General features: G+C 47.9%; 2 protein-coding genes across 2 annotated transcripts in view; both read right to left on the minus strand.

Moving 5' to 3' along the window:
- The window catches only part of OVGP1 (oviductal glycoprotein 1), a 17,613-nt gene extending 5,176 nt beyond the window's left edge, over positions 1 to 12,437 (minus strand). The window contains exons 1-7 of the mRNA XM_081815652.1: positions 6,604 to 12,437; positions 5,550 to 5,606; positions 5,167 to 5,332; positions 4,531 to 4,655; positions 2,970 to 3,078; positions 2,689 to 2,874; positions 807 to 923 (exon numbers count right to left, since the gene is read on the minus strand). Of these exons, the coding sequence (XP_081671778.1) occupies positions 807 to 923; positions 2,689 to 2,874; positions 2,970 to 3,078; positions 4,531 to 4,655; positions 5,167 to 5,332; positions 5,550 to 5,606; positions 6,604 to 7,223 (1,380 nt within the window). The 5' untranslated portion in view covers positions 7,224 to 12,437. The remainder of the gene's footprint in view (positions 1 to 806; positions 924 to 2,688; positions 2,875 to 2,969; positions 3,079 to 4,530; positions 4,656 to 5,166; positions 5,333 to 5,549; positions 5,607 to 6,603) is intronic.
- A 434-nt stretch (positions 12,438 to 12,871) lies between these two features.
- Positions 12,872 to 21,516, minus strand: WDR77 (WD repeat domain 77). Its single transcript, XM_081815650.1, has 10 exons — positions 21,254 to 21,516; positions 20,816 to 21,001; positions 19,665 to 19,806; positions 19,077 to 19,126; positions 16,637 to 16,707; positions 16,450 to 16,504; positions 15,902 to 15,973; positions 15,239 to 15,347; positions 14,633 to 14,701; positions 12,872 to 14,002 (listed from the first exon to the last, which is right to left on the minus strand). The coding sequence occupies exons 1-10, from the start codon at positions 21,366 to 21,368 to the stop codon at positions 13,843 to 13,845; spliced, it is 1,029 nt and encodes a 342-aa protein (XP_081671776.1). The 5' UTR covers positions 21,369 to 21,516; the 3' UTR covers positions 12,872 to 13,842.
- Between the last annotated feature and the right edge of the window lie 86 nt (positions 21,517 to 21,602).

Consider the following 21,602-nt stretch of genomic DNA (forward strand, 5'->3'; position numbering starts at 1 on the left):
GGATGAGTTAGCCTGGTGATGGGTATTAAAGAGGGCACGTTCTGCATGGAGCACTGGGTGTTATACGAAAACAATGAATCATGGATCACCATATCAAAAACTAATGATGTATTGTATGGCGACTAACATAACATAATAAAATAAAATTAGAAAAAAAAAGAAAGAAAGAAACCTGATTTTGTGTTAAAATGCCTGCAAGAAGAGGGCCAAACACCTTCACCAGCATTCAAGTCCCTCTATAAACTGGTTGGCACTTTATTGCCTTCTCTTACACTTTACAAAAATTCTCTGCCCCACCCAAATTCTTTGTACGTACTTTGAATGAGTTTTCGGTCCCCACTGAACCTCTCCCCATGTCATTACTTCCTCCTGCTGCTCACCTCCCTCAGGAAGCCCTCCCTGACTCTCCTATCCCGACACATATCAGTGATATTCATGGAGCGTTTAACATGATCTACCTCATATTGTATTTATCTGTTATGGAATTATCTGGTCCAAACAGAAAAGAAGAAACTTGCCAAAAATCTGTGTAAACTGAGAGAAGTCACTTCTCCCCTCAAAACCGAGATTCCTTCTCTTCAAAAGGAGAGTGTTGGATAGATGCGATTAGGAAACCCCAGGTAGGTCAGGTATGCCCGAGACTCACCTGATCTAGTCAACCTCACCTTTTTATCCTCCACCCAGGACACGCACACACATGCATGCACACGTACACACACACACACACACACACACTGTACAGATAAGAGCCTCATGGGAGCCAGAAGGAAACTATATGCTGGAGCAAGAAAGGACCAAAGTCTTACCTTGTAATTGAAGCTGGTGGCATCATCATAGCCAACCCACTCCTTCCCCTTGTAGGCATATGGAACATGCTGAAAATCAATCCAGCGCTTTGTTGCTCTCTGGAGAAAGGAGCATATCTGCCAGGAGGATCACCAGATTAGTTCTGGGAAGTGCCATGGAGAGAAACACCAGCAGGCACACTGCTCTTTTCCCAGTGGTGAAGAATCCAAAGGATCCCTCACCAGGGAGTGAGAAGAGACAGACCAAAGAGGGAGTGGGAAGCCACTCACAGAAGACCTTCTCTCTTTCCTGAACAAATTCCTACTAGAACATGTTCCTTTCTCTAATGTCCGTGATAGAAAGAGAGAGAGAACCAAGGAGTGGCTGACATCCTTAGAAACCAAACCAGGCTTTGCTAAATAATGACAATGCCAAACTACTAACGGTAACCTATCTGACCTTGACCAAACATGTATCTTTTCCAAAGAGTTACCATAAACAAACCTCTCCTCTCTTCATTAGCAATCAGCATGAAGGGCCCAGTCTTGGTAGTTACCAAACTAGCTTGTGAACCTCTAATAAATTTAAAGTTCTCAAAGGTAGGGAGAACTGGGTTGTTACAATCAGTCGAGCAGCTGAGTGTCTACTAGGTGCCCAGCCTCGTGCTAGAAACCACACGCCACATAGAAGTCGAAGCATTCCAGCTAGTAGCAGAAGCTCATGTATGAGGCTTTTTTTCTTTCCTTTCTTCCTCTTTTTGCTTCTTTAAAGGTTCTATCAACATCTCTTTGGCCTATAATGTCTTTCAAGAACATAATTTCCACTATGACGTCACTGGCTTAGCAGGATAACATCTCCAGCCAGCCAGCAGAGAGCAGAGACTGGGGAGACCCTGTGCCTCCACTCCTACCTACAGCACCCACACACACCATGTGCCTCAGTAACTGCTGTCCTTTGCCTTCGAGACCCTTCCCTCTTGTCATTCCTGCCCATCAGGATTCTTCCTGTGCTCCAAAGCTCTGCTCCCTGAGACCTTTCCAGATCCCTAAGCCACACCCCCATGCCTCTTATTGTCCTCTCTTGTGTTTTATATCCTCTTGAGTCCGTGTCTCTTTTCTCCATTCAGTAGCGAGCTTTGATGAGATGGAGAATAAGGGAATGGAACTGGGGGAAGAAGAAAGAATCTGTAGGAGGGAATGTCTTGGAATTGCTTCAAAATAATCTAGTAGGGCGCCTGGGTGGCTCAGTTGGTTAAGCGACTGCCTTCGGCCCAGGTCATGATCCTGGAGTCCCGGGATCGAGTCCCGCATCGGGCTCCCTGCTCGGCAGGGGGTCTGTTTCTCCCTCTGACCCTCCTCCCTCTCATGCTCTCTGTCTCTCATTCTCTCTCTCAAATAAATAAATAAAATCTTTAAAAAAAAATAATAATCTTGTAGTGGGAGAGAGGGGAGTCGGGGAGCGAAGATGAAACAAGATTGGCCAGGAGTGGTTAGTGACTGAGGCTGGTGAGGGGCAGGTGGTAGTGGGGGAGGGGGAGAGGAGGTTACACTATTCTTTCATTTTTGCAAATGTTTGAAATTATAAATATTTCAGGTATTAATTATTTTTATTTAGGCCAGATAGTAGTAAGTCAGGATTGACTTGTATAACAGTTAAGATTCTTTTGAGGGGTCCCCCTCCACTTAGACTCTACCCAGCCCCTCATCCCTTATGAGGGACTCAAATACCTTCTCCTGAAGAAAAAGGAAATATCTCAGAGAGTGGATTTCTCCTGAGCTAGTAAACCACTTCATTGTCCTGTCTCCAGCCCTCACCCTTGCCTCTGCCTGGTTGTCTTTGCTCTTGCTCTGTTAAAGGATGGAGAAGCCCTAACTAATAGACAGACTTCCCTATTCCTGTCACCTCATAATAAGCCAAGAAGCCAGCTTGCTTGGTGTACTTTCCCGGAGACGCAGGTCCCACAGCTTTGGCCTGCAGTCCATTCTTAGAGGCTTTCAGAAGGCGAAATGTACGTCCGTAGGTGGGGAATCCCATGAGGAGCTTCTCTGGGGGTGCCCCCAGTTTACGCCAGTAATTCATGGCATATGCCTGCAGGTAGGAAGAACACAAACCCCTCCGTGTTACTGAGGGCCAATGGCCTGGGCTCAGGGCAGGTGTCTGGGCCCCTTGAGATCATTCCTTACCGAAGAGCTGGGGTCTCCAGACAGAGAGAACAGGGGGCTATTGTGCCCTGTGAACTTTTCCCAACTTCCATGAAAGTCATAAGACAAGACGTTGATGAAATCCAGGAGTCTGTGAGGGCGAGAGGAGGACATATGCAGATTCGGCTAACTAGATTTTCAAGTCAGATCACCAGAGGACTAACTGGCTAACTAGCTGTGCCCTGGTCACCCAAGCTGCCTGCCCGTCTGCGTCATCGACTTGAGATGTGCCACCGCAGCAAACTGCTAGTCAGGGACAGCCATGCCTCAGGTCCCATGCCATCCTGAGAGCTTCCATGGAGGTAGGCAGGAGTCAGACAAGAAAACACATTCGTAGGGCGCCTGGGTGGCTCAGCCGGTTGAGCATCTGTCTTCGGCTCAGGTCATGATCTTGGGGTCCTGGGATCAGGGCCCACATCGGGGAGTCTGCTTTTCTCCCTCTGCCCCATCCCCCTGCTCGTGCTCACGCTCGCACTCTCTCTCTCTCAAATAAATACATACAACTTTCTAAAATAATTTTAAAAAAGAAACACATTCGTGCCTGACGCAAGTGCTAACAGGTTGCGTAAATTGTCATGAGGAAGGCGGTACTCACAGCAGCTAAAGAGCTTCTGTCCTTCCACTATTCAAGGCACCAGTGAAACCACGTCTTCCAGAGCACTTTCAGAATGAACCAGTGTCAGTAAGCACTTACCGGGTCACAGGCGTAAAGGTGTACAAGGATTCCATCATTTAATTTTAACGTGGCCAATGGCCTCAGTGCCACAGCCGTCTCCATTTTAGAGCGGAAGACATTGAGGCTCTGACAGGCTCCCTAACCTGCCTAAGGTCACCCAGCCGGCGGATGGTGGGACTCCCTCAGTCCTGCCTGCTATTAAGACCAAAGCTGGCAAACTCTATGCCCCACGGGGCCTCTCCCCTTCCGCCCCGACACTGAACCCCGGCCCCCTGGTGTGATCACACGCAGAAGCACCCCATCCCCTCTTCCGTTCCGCGTCGGCCTCAGCTCCTCATCTGTAAACACTCCATTCTTGAGGTTGGAGAAAATTAGCCCAGAGCTGGCATGGCCAGAAAGAGTGAGTTACGAGCTATTCTTTGTTCGGCTTTGTAAGTTCTGCACAGACACCCGTGCTCGGAAAGCTAGGCCTGGCTGCGCGTGCCTATTTTTGTATTTGTGGCAGGCGTTGATTAATCATCTGCCTCTGATGCCAGCCATGGGCCGCACAGGGTATGTCTACCGCTGTCCCTTGGCACGGCAGAGTCCAGGCCCGTGGGACACTTTCCCGTGAGCCCCAGCAAAGGGCTTTGCAGAACGCCCTACCCAAGACGACGTGATTGTGGGGACACCACTTCTGATCTCCTAAAGAAAGCCCAGGCTATGTGGAGTTAACCTGCGTCCCCACCCATGCCCCTCAGCGGCCTGCCCCCAACTAGCACCTGTACGTGGAGAACTCAAGGGCGGGGCTTGAGCGGTGCTGCCGTTCTGAGCATGACCGGCCTCCTTCCCTCCAACGTCCTGCCCCACCAGGCAGCACCGTCTCACCTTCCCAGAAGGCGCACATCATAAGCTGTTTGGATGATGTGCGGATCCCCAGAGACAGCCGCAGAAAGCAGCAACCGCGGACGCATGGTGAGCGTGGCCTCCTGCTGGAAGGCAAACAGGAGCTCCTACCAAGAAAGAGGCAGACACAGAGACCCAGACCAAACAGTCAGGGAAAGGAAGGATCAGCCAGGAAAGCTTTATTTACAGAGCCCCCTGAGCCAGGCTCTGGGGACACAGAGGTGAGGCAGACACAGGCCCTGCCCCCAGGCTCGTGAGAGAGGTGGCCTTGAGCCACCGTGGTAAGTGACTTAACAGAGGGGTAGAGGGGTGCCAGGCAGGGTCAGGAGCACAAGCTGCAGACTGCCTGCCTGAGGTGGGCCAGGCCGCTGCACAGAGGAAGCATTACTTAGGCTGCAGGACTGGAACAGGACCTGGATGTGACCAAGAAAAAGAGCCACAAGACTCCTCCTGCTCTTTGGCCTGACCCTTCTAAGATGATGGTAGTAAAAGAACATTCTGCTACCACTCCCCTGCCCCGTCCCCATCCCTGGCCTTCTGCTCCTCCTATGCCATGAGCCCAGATATGATAAAAGTAGAATCACTGCTGGATCCTGGAGCTGCCAGACTTGGCCTTACTTCAATTAAGAGGAGAAAAGTCCACCGGTCACTCTTGGGGCTGCCTCTCAGTCCAGGGTACAAGAAGAAGAGGTCCAGACCATCAAACTTATGTCTCCTCAGGAGGGATACAACCGAACCAATAAACCTTTCCCGGTTGGATAATGTGGACAGCATAGTGGTGAATCTGCAGGAGACCCAGGGTGAGGCGAGGAAGGAGGGCTTTCTGCAGAACCACAACCTCCACAAAGCCCCTTGGTTCGTGCCCTGTGGAGGGCACACAGGTATGGCTGGGGGAAAGGAAGTTAGGTCAACCCTTCTTAGAAGTCCCTCCCAGCACTGGGAGCTAAATACCTGGCGGTGATGGGGAATTCAAGCAGCAGGGAGGGGCTGCAGAGTCTCACCTGGATGTGCCAAAGTTCCACCCACCAATGGACAGCAGTGTTCTCAGCTCCCTGTTCCTGTGATGTGGGATAGAGGGAGGTAAGCTGGGGCCCCACTCCAGTGGGTCCCTGGGGAATGGTGGAAAGTAGAGGGGGAGGGAGGAAGTGAAAGGGGAAGGCAGGTGGAGGGAGGGAGAGAGAAGAGCAGAGCAAAGCACAGGGAAGAAAAGAAAGGAAAAGAGGGGAGAACAATCAACCCATGGGTCTTCACAACCCAGGACCCCCCCCCAGGCTGCCCAAAGTCCACAAAACTCCCCCACATCCCCATGACGCTCCCACATAAAGGAAAAGAAAGAAGTAGTCTAAAATGTTTCTTTTCACTGTTTTCTTAATCGACAAGTATTTATTGAGCAATTACTATGTGCGGTTGATTGCTTTAGGTGCTTGATCAAGATACAACAGAGAGTGAAAGAGACAAGCTCCCTGCTCTCAGGAAGCTTGTGATCTAGTGACAAGGATTTTTACCTTGGCCATCTATAACCATTCACGCAGAGACAGACCTCCCCTTGGACAGGGAGAGAACCCAGGAGTTGTGGGGATAGGCATACTTAAGCAAGCACTTAGTGAGCACTAGCTCTGTGCAAGGCACTCACCCAGCTGCTGGTATACAAACATATTGGAGACCCTGCTCCTTCCCTTAGGGGGCTCATTGGCTGGGAGTTGCAGGTGACAAATGGTAATAAAGATAGTAGCATTTGTGATGTGCAGGCTCTCCTTGAAGCATTCTAACAGCATTAGTACGTGAACTCCACCCCACTGGCTTGAAGGATGAGTTGGGGGTTACCAGGCAGAGGCAACAAAGGCCTCACAAGGGCAAGGAGGCAAGAATTAGCTCGGGGTGTTATTCAACAGGGAGTTCTCAGGCAGGGATGCTCCTGGGTCCCACTTGAGAGGCGGCTAGGACCAGAAGAATCAGAAGAAAGTTGATGAGTAACAAGAGAAAGAGGATTAATTTTCTTCTGTCTGTAAAACCTGAAAAAAAAAAAAATGATCCCCACATGCAATATGAACACACCTCTGCTTGAGCTTGTTGAACTCTGGGTAGATAATTTTCTCATCCTGGGGATCCTTAGCAACAATCTGATTGTTATTCATTGAGGCAAAGGCAAATATCAGGTGGGTGCAGAGAAAGGGGTCCAGGTCCCGGGGCAAGATGGAGGCAGGGCTGGGGCGACCCTGTGCCCAGCTGGTAAAATAACACACCAGTTTGTGGGCAGCGCCTGGCAAGGGAGGACACACATTAGCTGGCAGAGACCAAAGGAGGGGATGGAGCTCGGCTTCCACAGAGCACCATGAACACAGTCCAAGAGGCTGGGCCACCAGAACATTCCCCATGCAAACAGAGCCCAAAGCGACCCTGAGGTCTGGTCCCCCTGCCACCCCTACTGCTGAGGCCCCAGGGGGAAAAGAATGCCTTATGGAATCCTGTTCAGAATGGATCCTCAAGCCTGGATCCTGGCACACAAAGCGACACAAGTGGCGGGACGGAAAATCCTCCGCTGAACTGCAGCGGATCAATGATGCTGGACACAGGAGCCCGGGCAGGGAAGGGCTCCAGGGGACACACCACACGAAGCACCTCTCAGCCAGAGAAGCTCCCTGGATCTGGAGAGGAAGACAGGATTTCCTTACCATCGCGCTGTTTCAGCACAAGAACCAGCCCTGCAGGAAACAAAGGATGGAATCACACTCAGATTCCCATGCTCACCCAGAGCAACATGCCCCAGCCCCGCCTCCAGTCCTCCAGTGCACCCACCAACTGGGCCCCATAGTCAGACACAGACACACACATGGAGACTCGCTGCATTCACTGGCTTCCTCTTCTCTAAGTTGAGCCAGTGTTGCCAGATCTATCGAAGCTCCTATTTACCCCAACAAACACCACGTGGATACACCCATGCTTAGCACAGGGACAAGGATGACTTAGAAGTCCCAGCCAAAGCTCTAGGCCAGTGGTTCTCACCCTGGCTCCAAGTATAAAAAGCAGTGATGTTCTCCTCCCCTAGAGATTCTGATATCACTGGTCCAAGATGGAACTGGGCATAAAGATATTTAATGGATAGCTGGAGTGGAGGACCACTGCTCAGATCTCTCCTGCCGGGGCCCCTCTGGCCCTTCACTATGTCCTGTCCCCCTCCACCTAATCCAGCCCCCAAATCCCTGGCTGCTTCTCAGGCCCTCGAGAGGTGACAAACGTAGGAAGCCTGGTATCTCCTGGACTGAGTGACGTCATGGGGGCCGGGACCTGCCACACTCACCAATCCACAGCAACAACCTGCCCATCTCAGAGGTCTGAGAGCGGCGAGGCTAGGGCTCGAGCCCCTTTATAGGAGCTCTGGGACAGCCCTGGGACAGCGCTGGCATAGCCTGGCCACACACACACAAAACCAGGGCCAGTGATGAATGGGCTGCTGCCCGAGTCACAGTGACCCCAGCACCTCCCATCCTCCCTCTCCAGCCGAGCTGTAGCTCTCAGAGCCAACAAAGCAATAGCTCAGTCTGACCCTGGCACACAGTGGGTGTCTGCCAAGGGCCATGGCGAGGGCAGGGCAGTACTCAGCCCTCTTCCTGGGGTTTGCCCTCCATGGACTGAGTATGAGCAGTAAACACTGCATGGAGGCAGTAATTCTACTGTTACCAGGTTATTGGTTAGGGAAGCAGTGTAATACAAAGTTTAGAAGTCCCAGCTTTGGACCTAGGCAGGCCAAGGTTTGAATCTCAGTGTCATCGGTTAGAAGTTTTATAATCGTGGGCATTACTTAGATCTTTGAGCTTCAGCTTCCGCACTTGTAAAATGATGATAACAGCTCATCTCATAAGGTTTTATAGGAATTAAAAAGATAATGTATGAAAAACTGTTAGTTCAGGACTTCGCATGTAATAAGGGCTCAGTGAATGGTAGCTGTTACTAAGGATGCCACGGAGTGGGGTTCTCAAACTCACATGCTGACACTTGCCAGGTAGGTAACATAAATGCGTGAAGTGGACACAATATAATAGCTCACTCTCCACTTTATTAGAACAGCAGTTCAAGCCCAGTGATACACACAAACTAACATGAAGCCTCTTGGTCAGGAGACAATAGAGATTGGTATGAACAGGGACAGCACTCCGAGTAGCCACTAATGGTTACCATGTAGTGAAATAGATCCATGTTGAAAGATCCGTCAATTTCCTTCTTTCTTCCTTCCTTCCTTTCTTTGTCAGAGAGACAGAGAGAGAGAGAGAGCACAAGCAGGGGGAGCGGCAGGCAGAGGGAGAAGCAGGATCCCCACTGAGCAGGGAGCCTGATGCGGTACTTGATCCCAGGACCCTGGGATCATGACCTGAGCCGAAGGCAGATGCTTAACCGACTGAGCCACCTAGGTGTCCCGATCTCTCAATTTCTTAAGAGAAGACAAAAATCTGAATCTTTGTGTGGGTGAACAATGTTTGAGCCAGTATATGAGCCAGTGCTGAGAATGTGTTATAAACCTAAGGAACATAAGGAATATAATTCTGGATACCTGAGAGCCAGTGTTTTTAAAATACAACAACATGGGGCGCCTGGGTGGCTCAGTCGTTAAGCGTCTGCCTTCGGCTCAGGTCATGATCCCAGGGTCCTGGGATCGAGCCCCGCATTGGGCTCCCTGCTCTGCGGGAGGCCTGCTTCTCCCTCTCCCACTCCCCCTGCTTGTGTTCCTGCTCTCCCTATCTCTCTGTCAAATAAATAAAATCTTTAAAATAAAAAATACAACAATATGAAGGATAAACAAAACAGATCTGTAGCCAGATACTTTTATGATCCATCCGTTTTCTCTTCCTGCTACAGAGGACCTCAGATCATGAGTAGGTCCCATATTTCAGGGTCTGAATCTCAATCATGGAGGACCAGAAATCGGATGCCCACCTTCTCAGAGACTGGTAGTTCACCTAGTCCACGTGTCACTGAGGTACTAACCAGATGTCAACATAATAAATGACACAGGGAAATACAAGGACTGGTGGTTGAATTTGCATTCCCCTTCCAGTAGGAAGAAACTAGACAATCACTTTTTTAATCAGAAGATTGCTTAGATATCATGGAACAAAAACATTAAATGGTATAGAATGTTTAGGCAAAGGATATTTCCATAAAACTCTAGGCAAGCCTGATGGAATACCCCACCTAAAAGAGACTGTGTCTCCATTTGTTCATCCATCTTTGTCTTCCTTTAAGTATTCAACAAATATTCATCGAGCATGTGCCAGGCCCTGCTAGGCACTCTGGATACAATGGTGAGCAAGAGTTTCTGCTCTCACAGAGCTTCTAGTCTAGTGAACAGACTGATCACACCCTCAAGAGCTAGTGTAGGTCTCCCTCTTGGAAGTATGTGTCTCATCTCTCTTGGATAGGGGCAATGGGGAAAACATGAGTTTTGTTGCTAAACAGATTTGAGATCCAGTTCTTACCCTGCACCATCACTGGGGCCACCTGAGTCCCACCTGCATGCTCAATGCCACACTCCATTCCTTGGGCTGAGAGTAACCTGAATCAGGAGATAGTTAAGCCTCCTGATAGAAACACTGGATCAGGCCAGGCAACAACTTGTACCACTGGTTATGTTACCCCTGGTGTGGTTTCTAACACTAATGACCATGCTCTTACTTCCCAATTCCTAGCCTGAGTCACCTAATTCTTGTTAAGAGGTCTCTGCATTCCTTTCTCTTCCTGTTCTGTAAACCATAGACACTACAGTGGTTCCCCAGGGCTTGGGTTCTGACTCAGTCTTGCCAGGCACGTGGGGCCCCTGCTGGCTATCTTTTAAGACCCCCCTTGAGGTGAATGCCTGCCTTTCTCTACTTCTAAGCCTCCCCTCATGCCCCTTCTTCCTGTCCCCCAGATTCCATATCACTGAGATTTCCCCCTAGGTTTGTGCCCTTCCACCCCGACTCCTGCCAAAAGCACTAGTTCTTAATGCTGTCTCCAGGACAGAGCTAAATCTGCCTGCCAATTTGAACCATCTTCATCTGCACGTGGGTCAGTCCTCTGGGATCCTATTCTGCTGCAGCGGTAAGGCTGGATCTCAGACCTAACCATTCCATGCCTTAGGATGACTGAGGATGAAAAGAACACAAGGTAACAATGGATGCCCAGGAGTGACCTCTGCTTCATTCAGCGATGACCATGGCAAGGATGGCAACTATGACTCCATGTGCATAGCAGATGATGAATAGTAAATGCTGAATGAGGGTTATGTTCAGTCACGGTGCCATGTCACTCTGTCTGCTCTCAATCTTTGAGTTCTTGCTCTCAAAAAATACAACATTGTTATATATATTTTTTACACACCCACCCGGATACTTGAAAGTACTCCTCCCTAGTGTTTAGCCTGTTCTCACGAGTAAGAAGACATTTACAAACGTCTTTTAGTTGGCTTACTGAAGAAAGGCCTACAGCAGTGCACCCCCTCCCATATCTTAACAATACTCAACTAGATGCAGGCAAGATCACGGAGCTGAAATACCTTGGTTTTAACAAAGCATTCAGCCAAATCTTTTCTGATACTTGCGTGGATAAATTGGTAAGTATGACTTGAACAAAATCAATTGGTTGAATCTAAGAGCCCAAAGAGTGTTGACTATATTGGTGCAAACTTGAAAGATCTTTATCATTTTACATCTTTAAAATGAATGGGATGGGGTTGCCTGGCTGGCTTAGTTGGTAGAGTGTGCAACTCCTGACCCCAGGGTTGTGAATTTAAGCCCCACGTGTGGTGTGTTTACTTAAAATATTAAAAAAAAAAAAGGGGGGGATAGAGCAGTGTTTCCCAATATTTGATGATTTTTGGTTGTGCATGAGGATTTTAAAAACATTAATGTATATTAAAAGTATATATTTCCCCACATCCCTAATTTCATATTGTTTAAAAATTGAGGCAATTCAAAAAAGAATATTTTAATAAATTAATATAGTGCTCTTTGGATGATTTTGCTGCGTAATGTGATAGTGAATCAGTAAGTCATGCCTATATAGCTATTAAAGAACTGGCCTCCTGCCGTCCTGTGGGGCAGGAGACACCTTGGGAATCAGCAATGTCTGGTGCCAAATTAAACCCTACAGAGCTCCTTCAGCATATGGCTCGGGACCCTACCCAAAAAGTGAGCCTTATGTAACTGTGGTGACTGCAGATCAGCAGTGGACTACAGTGGGTCAGGAGGATGGGCTTCAGAATAAGAATAATGAAGATGGGGAAATGGATCTACTCCAGCATTAGACATCTGAACTAGTGAAATTAAATGCAATATAAATGCCTGTAGCTTTAACAAGTAAAATGAGCCTGTTCCCAACCATCACCAGTTAAGTCCATGCTCAGGCTATTGAAACTCTCCTCACATCTGGGACTTACTGAACCACATGGGCTATCACATTTCTCATTGAGGAGTCACTTTCCATTCTAAACCACCTTTTTTGCTCACTGTAACATACACATTCAACCCAAACTGGGACAGCCATTCCAACCTGGGATGGTGATTTTGATCAGATTTGCAAATGTCTTGGTGGCAATCATTAATAGATGTGATTACTCTCATCAGCACAGACCTGAATCCAAACCAACTTTTACAGTAAGATAATGTGCTTTTTCAAAAACTAGGTTTTCCTTCTTTGCTGTGATTTTAACCACCTTGAAACAGACATTTCCTTGGGTTCTCATCTCCACTGCTTTCCTCTCTACTATTCCTGAGTTCAGGAGGAAAAGGGCTAGGCAAATTTAGTTCCGACCCACCTCACCCCTCCTTTCTCTAAGCCATCACAACTTTGTGAAGTTTATCTCTGGGAAGAACTTAAGCGTTTCCATCCACCCACCCACCCACCCTATTACCTTCCAAGAAGTTATGGTCCGGAACAGTGAAGGCTTTCTTCCCACCTTACCCCAAACCCAGTAATCACATGACTACAAATTCCAATGTTTTTACTCGTGGTTATTGTGATGACAGGGCTCATGTTTGGCAAGGGTGAAGCATGGAAGCTTTTCTTACAAATATTTTGTCCATATTCCTTCAAACTGCCCCAGTTTCATGTAATTTTAGCTGAGCTAAACTTGCAAAACACCAAAGCACATAATATATTGTATTTAGTTTCATAACCAGTAATTGACCGTGACTTCTGGCAGTAACCAGTCCACCAACCCAAGTAACCCAATATTTAAGTCCCAACTAGCTACTCTAAGGGGTTAGGGAAGCACATACACAAAAATACGGCTATGACTGATACCCTGATGACTCACATAAGTGAGATATGTCTAACTGCACATAACACATGCTTCAAAAGACAGGCCAACAAAGCCTAAGCTTTTTATTTCACCAACTAGTATTTCTGATTCTCTGATGCTGTACTTTAAAATCTTCAGAGTCCACAAAAACAGCATTCAGACTTCCTATATCCAGAGAAAGGGGTCCAGAAGCCAGCAAAGGTCAGGCCCCAAGCTGTTTTCCGGAGAGAAACATGGCAGACATTTCTCTGTGAGTCTATGTCAGTTTTTAACTTAACTGAAATGCCTTTACGCTCTCCACCATCCCCCAACCTTTTTCCACGGGATCTGTAACAGGAAAACACTCATCTTTCATGTATACAATTCCATGGGGTGAGCGGTGGGGGGGGAGCGTTATACAGGCACCAGCCAAAATTTTATTCAGCCAGAAAATGGATTTTTGACTCAGTTTAATGGCAAAGAGATTTGCAAAACCACGAGGAGTGTCCTGGCTTTTCCTCGAGGTGAGCTGGGCGGGATTTTTGTGAATGGAAGCATTGCCATAAGAAAGGCAGATTAAGTTCTATAAAAAATAAAGTTGGTCCTATCTCCATGAGTAGTATATAAGCTGCTTCCAGGAATCCAGGGATGCCCACATCCCACACCTCATCCAGTCATGGCACAGCTACATGGGAAGCATAAAACCCTTTTGTAAACTTTTTTTTTTTTTTTTTGGTGGGGGGAGGGCTTGGGAAAGAAAGATGTAAGATGAATTTTTTTAATGCCCTCCCACCACCAAAAACTATGTATCTACACACACACTAAGACACACATACATATCCAATTTTAAGAAAGTTTTTCTTCCCTATGACTACAGGATCCCAAAATCCAGCCTCCCTCAGGCTGAGACAATGCCTATTAACTGCCCAGATCTGGTGTACCAACATACTGTATAAGGCTCCTGTGTGGTCTCACAGACGGAGAGGGCAGGGGCAGAGGGAGTGGATACTCATGGGGGATTTGCTTTTTGTCTTAAATCCACTCTACTCGGCCACACTCTTAGGTCCAAGGGCTGGGAGAGGCTCTGTAGGCAGGATGTGGTGGATGACCTGATGGTCCCAGCCCACTGTGGTAAGGAGAGAGTGATTGAGCGGGGACCAAGTAGCATCTCTCACAAAGTCTCTGTGGGCTCGGCTTCTAAACCTAGAAAAGAAAAAAGGTAAGTTAGGGCGTGGTGAGAGACAAGACTTGGAGAAGAGAGAGAATCCAACACAACCAGGGCACCTTTGTGGATGTGTGACACAAACTTCACCGTATGTGTGGCCTTGTCACCACGGTAGCAGTGTAGTTATCCACAGAGAACTTCATCAATCATTCAATCCAGTGCCCCCATTTCATAAAGTAATGGTGACTAGAGCAAGGGTCATAATACGGGCCAGGATCAGAGAGCAAATCATGGCTCTCTCAGCGAGAAGGAAGTATTAATTCCAGTACTGTGTTTGCTGCCTTTCACCCCAAGCAGGTCGCATTTCACGTATGTGTTCTTTATGTGAAAGGGGTAGACTGTCCCTTTCTGGAGACAGCTGCAACACCAGACATGGAAATCCCACCTACCACCACACTTGGAAATCCCACCTACCACCACAGCCCCCCTTTACCAGGGACAGAGTTGGCTGTGAGTCACCCCCAGGAACAGGGAGAGTCAGTGTCAGCCTGCTCCCACCGCCCAGTCCCCTTGAGTGAGACCATGCACTTTGATGAAGACAGAAAGGACCCAGCCACCCGCAGTTCTTCTCCCCAATTCCTCATCAGAGGACCCCATTTCACACTTACACCTCAGAAAGGCCTGAGTCCAGCACAGCAAGTGAGCAGTCCTCACTGACAGAGGCCAGGAACGGGGTGCTAGGAGAGCAAGGGGAGGGTTGGGACAGGTAAAGCCATGGTCCCAAGATGAATCCTGCCTGGTCTAGCCCCCGCCCCCCACCCTAAAGTGACCCAGAGGAGGTGGCCTGGTCCCCACGTCAGGTTAAGGTCTGGCTACCACTCAAGTCCACATTACAAGTTCCAGGGAAAGAGGAGGGAAATGGAGTAAGCCAGGGTGGACAATCATCCTGGCAACCGACTACTCCATCTGGTCCCTCCCTGCAGCTTTAGCAAGAACCCAGAAGCTTTCCCAACTACACAGTCTCAGAAGCCCACAATATTAATCATTCTGGGTGTTGAGCAGGAGCAGGACCTTATTTTAGCCCTGTGCAGACAGAAAACCATACTACCCAAAAAAGGACTATGGTCTTCAGAGATCATTAGAGTTCTGAAGCTTCAGCTAGACCACTGTCTGCTTTAAGGAATGACCTAATCAGCTAATGCTCTGCAAACATAAGCATGCCCCAGCACTGTCCCATTCATACCCATCAGGCCCCTGGGGACAAAGGACAGTACCTGTGTGGGGAGAACACCAGGTCAGTGACACACTGGGAGTGCACAGCTGAGCTGAGGGCACACCTTGCACTCTTGGTGTCCACAAGGGAGATGGTCCCACTCTCGTCCCCTAGAGAAAAGAGGAAGCCCATCACAGTGGATAAGAACATGGGCCCTGGAGTCAGCCAGACCTGGATTTGAATGCTAGCTCCTCAACCTTTTACGAGCTAACCACTCTGAGCATCAGTTTCTTCTTTTGTCAAATAGCGTAATTAGTCACTGGTGGTTGTGAAAATTAATGAACAAGGCAGTTATTACTTTAACCACAAACTATGTCACCACATGTAGAGCCTCATGGCTATGAGAGCACAGGAGCTATCCCTACTCGACAACAGAATTCCCTATATAGCAATCCACTTGTTTTGTGGTACACTGACTTCTGCCCATGCCCAGAATAGAGGAGCTGGAGCACACAGTCAGGAATCAAATCTAAAAAGTCATCATGTTTTCCAAAGCCAAACTAAAACCACTTTTGGATCATCCCACCTTCCCACTGGCATAATTCACGTAATGCCCAAGCCTGCCGCTGAGACTGAGTAGCTTGAGCCTTGTGCATTACAGGGTCAGCGTGCTCTCATCCTCCCCCTTCCCAGAGTCAAAATGCTGTGGGACAGGTTGCCTTACCAAAGACAAAGACTTCACTCTGCTGAGGATGCCAAGCCAGGGAGGTAGGAAGGTAGCCTGAGGCAGTGCAGCCTGCAGAGAGAAGAGGGATCCGAAACAAGACTCAGAGCCCAGCTCTGTGAAGAAGCTTCTCAAACAAAGTCACTCCAAGTCCCAGAAGCACCTTTATTCGCCTTCCCAAACCCTGCTAAGGCAGTTGTGTCCTTGCCCTTGACCCTCATACCCTTATTTATCCTTCGGCCTCCTGCCCTTTCTGGACACGAGTCATAGGCAGATTTCAGACATAAAGCATGAAGGCAACAATTCTGGCCCCTTTGTCCATCCTTCCCAGAAATGTAAAGTAAATCAGCCACCCACGAACCAACCCTTCCTCTTGGTACCCACGGCACAAAATGGAATCAACAGAGCCTCAGTGGGGAAAAAAGTGATTATGTCCCTTATGTCACACTGACGGAGCATCTGATGACTTTGCCTCTGTCTCTGGCCAAGGAAGCCTCTTCCAGGTGGGTTCCTAGTACCACCCTCCCACCACTGGCTCTCAGACTCACCCATCTGTGATGCTGGCTTGGGACAGCGGGTATCCCAGAGTAAAATTCTGTTGTCCTAGAAGAAGGAACAGCAAAAGAGCTTCACAGTCCAAAAAGCGGCTGCTGGCCAAGTCTCCACACTAGACTTGTGGCCAGAGGGTTGGAATGTGGTTAGGAAGTGGGGAGGGAAGGAAAGGCTGTATCTCACCTCACTGCATGAAAGGAACACGGAATCCTTGTGCAGGGAGGCTGTGACACAGGTGACCTGCCCGGAGTGAGCTGTGAAGGAGAGAAAAGGAAGTATGACAGAGAAGAAGCCGGGGGCATTACCACCACGCAGCCCAATACTACCAAGGGAGGTTTGAGAAACGGGCCTTATCTCATGACGCAATTTAACAAACTTTGTGAGAGATTTTGGATTAGACAAAACCTAAGAGAAAATGTCGATGGAGTTCTAAAACCTGGAAAGGCTTGGGGAAGAAAATGAATTAGTAAAGACAAGGAAAGAAAAAGTAGGGGCTGAGCAAGAGTGAAGGGATTTACATCCCAGAACAGGAATTTTCATACGACAGTACACACACACCTCCAGATAACATACAGACACTTTCAAGGGAGGTCTGCACACTGATACATTTCGGGAAATAAACTTTTCCAAAGTTCTCTTTCCTGAAATTGAACTGAGAAGCTGCCAGAATTCAGTTCAAAGTGCCCCTTTCCTGCCTCCGCTTTCACATTCCTCTTCTCCCAGTTGTAGAAGGGACGTGCACCTCTCACCCACCCCACATCGCACCATGGTATGGTGCACAATGCCCAGGTGTATGAAACCCTAAGGTATTAAACCAAAGGGGCTTTTCCCTAAGAGCCAAAGAGCAAAAGAAAGAGCATCTGGGTAAAATTCAGTGCAGGGGCTGGCCTTGTTTCATCCTACCACAAACCACAACATACCACAAGCGCTAGAGTGATTCTGGGACTTATCTCCGCCGAGCAATGAAAATTTTGAAAACTATGGGAGTTGGTTGTCATAAGGACACATCTGACAAGTTGAACTGAACTTAAAAATGAAGTCAGACTTTTTCTAATAGAAAGTTAAGTCTAACTTGACCAGCTGGCTTAACAATGCAGGGTTAGTTTTTAGCCAGTTAGGTTATTTGGTAGACACTTTTCAGAGATTAAAGGGGCTTACTCTGCAAATCCAGTGCACAATAATGATATGGCCAGAAAGTACCTCCTTTGCAACTATTTAAACTTAAGTTAGATGCCAATTTAAAAATGTGTGAGAAGGTAGTTTTTTGAAAATTTTTCAGGAGGCCTACATGCTAAAAACTTTAAAGATCACTGGTCTATGTTAATTACAGGCTGTGGAAACCACATATTCTGAAGACATTTACCCAGACTACCTGAGATAGTCCAAATATGGCTCTGCCCAAGACAGGAGGATGTAATCAAACCACCTTTTATAGTTCTTTCCTAGCCCTAGAATCCATGGAAAGCCAACACAATGAAAAGGATGATTGTGCACTTGAAAGCAAAGCTCAGAGACAAGTACCGAGGGAAAATACAAAAGATAAAGTAGTTCCTCTGCCCTCAAGGGATCTGCAATTCAGTGGGGGAATAAGACAGAATACAAAGAACTAATGAAAAAAGATGAACGGAGGAAATGCTGAAAGAGTTAGGGCAGACCAGGAACACCCTTCATAGGCCTAAGAAACAAAAGGCATGTGTAGTAGACTCCACATTGGCATTTTAACATTGTTGGACCATTTACAAGTCTTGAACACTGAAGGTCCAAGATCTTTAGGAGTTTGTGATTTCTGCTTTGGCACGTATGTGAACCATACACTTTGCAGTTAGAATTGGCAGGGGATGGCACTTAGCCATTGAGTGAACCAGGTGATCATCCAACATCTACATCTCTTAGCCACACAATAAATGCTCCAGGTATTATCTTCATGAAGAATGGCTCCCAGAATAAAGTCAGCTGCTACTGCTATTAATAAAAATGAGTTAAAAAAAAAAATAACATTAATAGAAAGTGATGGCTCTCACCAGAAAAATAGAAATTTTATGGAGGTGAATATTCAAAAGTTCAAGATTCACAAGTCTCAGGGTTATTCTTGGAGAATGTCAAGGATCTACTATGACTGGTTTTAATTAGAGCAGTATGTTTGAAGGGGGAGTGAAAGAAGGGCTTGAATGCCATGACAAGAAAACGGGATATTAACCCACAAGCCACACAAACCACGAAAGATGAGGGACTGCAGATGGACAGATGAGGTGGGCGCCACCATCTGTGTGAAGTAAAACCTGAAAGCAAAAGGGAGCATCAGAAACGGAAAGGGAAATCCCTGACCAAGTGGAAAAGACTCCAAAGAACTCTGGGACCCACTGATAGTGAGGAAGCAGGAGGGGTGGAAAAGGACTGAGAGCTGGAGTCTCATGTGGCCAAGAAGATGGTGAGGCCAATACTGGAAATAGGGAAATTAAGAAAAGGCAACGGATAGATATTGGGGCCTGACTATAGTTTTGGAAGAAAACTATCAGGCAGAAGGGCAAGGAACTGCTGCCCCTGATATCCAAAGTTCAAAGAGCCCAAGGGGAGAATAAAAACAATACAGCTAAGGCCAGGACTAAAAAGAATGTGCACTCACCCCGGTATGAACTCAGTACCATCTGCTGGGCAAGGTCCCAAACCTTGATGCTAAGAAGCAAAAGAAAACAGATCCTTAATTCTGACCTACAGTATCTACATAAAAACATGTGTTCCAACAAGAACTTCCTTTAACTGATTTCATTGCTCTATGTCATTGCCTACTGGGCTTCTGCTAGGGCCTATTCACAATGGATTGTAATCTCTCTACAGAAATGTTATAGACATGTCATAATTAATCACTGCATTCTTACAACACGCCCAAAACATTACTCGATGAGGCTAATAGGATAGTAAAGACACCCAAAAGAGATCTCAAATGCAGGACTGGGGCGCCTGGGTGGCTCAGTCAGTTAAGCGTCTGCCTTCGGCTCAGGTCATAATCCTGGAGTCCTGGGATGGAGTCCCGTATCAGGCTCCCTGCTCAGTGGGGAGTCTGTTTCTCCTTCTACCCTTAACCCTGCTTGTGCTCTCTCGCGCGCACTCTTTCTCTCTTTCAAATAAAATCTTTAAAAAATAAAAAAATTTTTTTTAATTAAAAAAAATAAAAATAAAATAAAATGCAGGAGCAATGAGCACAAGGACCCACCAGAAGTCTTTGCTACCGCTAACAGCTTGTGTGCCAGAGCTCAGGACACTGACTGTAGACACAATGTCATCATGCTCATACTTGCAGAACTTGCTGACAATGAGTGTCTCGTTCTCATCCAGCTCCCACAATTCAACAGCACCTGTTGGGAGTGGGGAGAAGGTAGAGGGAAATGAGTGTGGATTACACCAAGACAGTAATTCACTTCTAGGATTCAAGTGAGTCCATGGTCACTAAACTAACAAAGTAAGCTATTTCTATAAAAGCAAAACCCATTATCACTAAAGGATTTAGCTAATTTCCAAGCCATCTGGCTTTATGCTGGCATGACTGTTTTCTTAATAACAGTCCAGACAATTAGGCCAGGGAAAGCTTCTAGAAAGACAGAGAAAGATGGAATGGCTGGCAAAACCCATTATCTGGCTTCCATGAGAAAACACTGGAAAATAAGTCCCAAGAGACAAGGATTAAAGTCTCAACAATCTGTGTAGTACACAGTTCAGTGTGGTTAAATCTTCCCAATTGCTTGGACATTAGTATTTGTTGAACAATTTGAATAAATGCCTTACAGCTTCTTCACAAATGTTGTGAATTACTGAATGTCTTGCACAGTGACAGGTTTAGTACAGAGAACCCCCAAAAGTTGTCTTGAATATGTTGTGCTGAAGCTCAACTGTCAGAGATGCTCAATCTTTAATGTCCCACTTTTATCCTTCCATGCAATGCCTGCCAATATCCAAATACTGATTTTTTTAACTCCAAAGACTCCATTGCTGAACCTGGCTTTCAAAACAAACAAAGCAGAATGAAGACATTTAAAAAGAAGAAAACGGGAGGAAATGGAAAGAAGCACAGACTGACTTAAGCATCATCTTTAAGATCAAGATTATCCTTGGTCTGGGTTGAGGGGGGATACTGGGAAGGTTATAGGGAAGAAAAATGGTTCTAATCCACTTCTTAATTTTGTTAGAAATTCCCACCAGGCAATTTAGAATCTCGGAAAGGTATTTTCCCGCTACACCAGAGCTCTCCTTCGGGCCAACACCCTCAAGCTCCCCAAGCACTGAGTATGGGACAATAAAGATTGAACACGGTCCGATCTGTATCCCATGCTCCATTCCACCTGTGGGGTTGTGGAGAAAGTGACTCACCTGAATCGGAAGCCACTAGGATACCTCTGTCCCCAACCCAGGTGAGGTCAGCCACTCCGGCCTCCGTCTGGACTCCAGCGGAGCAGAAGCCTTCGTTGGGGGCTGCACAAGGGTCCTTGAACAGCCAGAGGGAGCCAGCCCAGCAGCGGCCACTCAGGCTGGAGGCCCCGAGCAGGAGAGCCCCATCTAAAGGAAGTACAAGCCCTCAGCGCGGGAGGAGTGAAAGGGCTCGTCTCCATGGTGACCGCACTGAACAGCACGCGGGCCGAGTCTGGATCTGAGCTCAAGAACCCGGGGCAAAGGTGGGGACTGAACTAAGCGACGCGAGGCAGGGGTCAGGAAGGCATGCGGGGCGGGGGCGGGCTGGAAAGGCCAGTCCTGGGAAAGGGCATCCCGAGCCAGGGTGAGGGAGCGCCCAGGCCCGGGATCTCGGCTCACCGGACCGATACCGCGCAGCCTCCAACTGACGTTCCATACAGGCGGGCGCATTAGGGGGAAGGTTCCACTCGCGGACCGCCGGGGGCACTAGGGGGGGCGGGGTTTCCTTCCGCATCTCCACGGTTCCAACTCCAACCTAGACCCAAACTGGACGGCCGCCCGAGATTCAGCTCCGGCAGCCCCACGTGGTGCCCCTCTGGGCCTCCGCCCCTCTCCACAGGCTACGGCCACTCTACATCTCGCGAGAATTGCTTCTACGGTTCCGTTCCTGGGTCAGCTGCGGCCCTCCGGCAAAAAGTTCTCCGAGTTCAGTGCCTCTTATCGCGAGAAAAAGAATTCGAGGCAAAGT

The sequence above is a fragment of the Leptonychotes weddellii genome, chromosome 4 (genome assembly GCF_054177405.1).
Source record: "Leptonychotes weddellii isolate Sample4059 chromosome 4, ASM5417740v2, whole genome shotgun sequence".
NCBI classification, from domain to species: Eukaryota; Metazoa; Chordata; class Mammalia; order Carnivora; family Phocidae; genus Leptonychotes; species Leptonychotes weddellii.

Coding starts and splice junctions, on each gene's coding strand:
- WDR77 (XM_081815650.1), bottom strand. CDS start 21,368: ATGCGGAAGGAAACCCCGCCCCCCCTAGTGCCCCCGGCGGTCCGCGAG. Junction 21,002..21,253: donor GGCTGCGCGGTATCGGTCCG/GTGAGCCGAGAT, acceptor TACTTCCTTTAG/ATGGGGCTCTCCTGCTCGGG. Junction 14,702..15,238: donor CTGGTGTTCTCCCCACACAG/GTACTGTCCTTT, acceptor TTGCTCTCCTAG/CACCCCGTTCCTGGCCTCTG.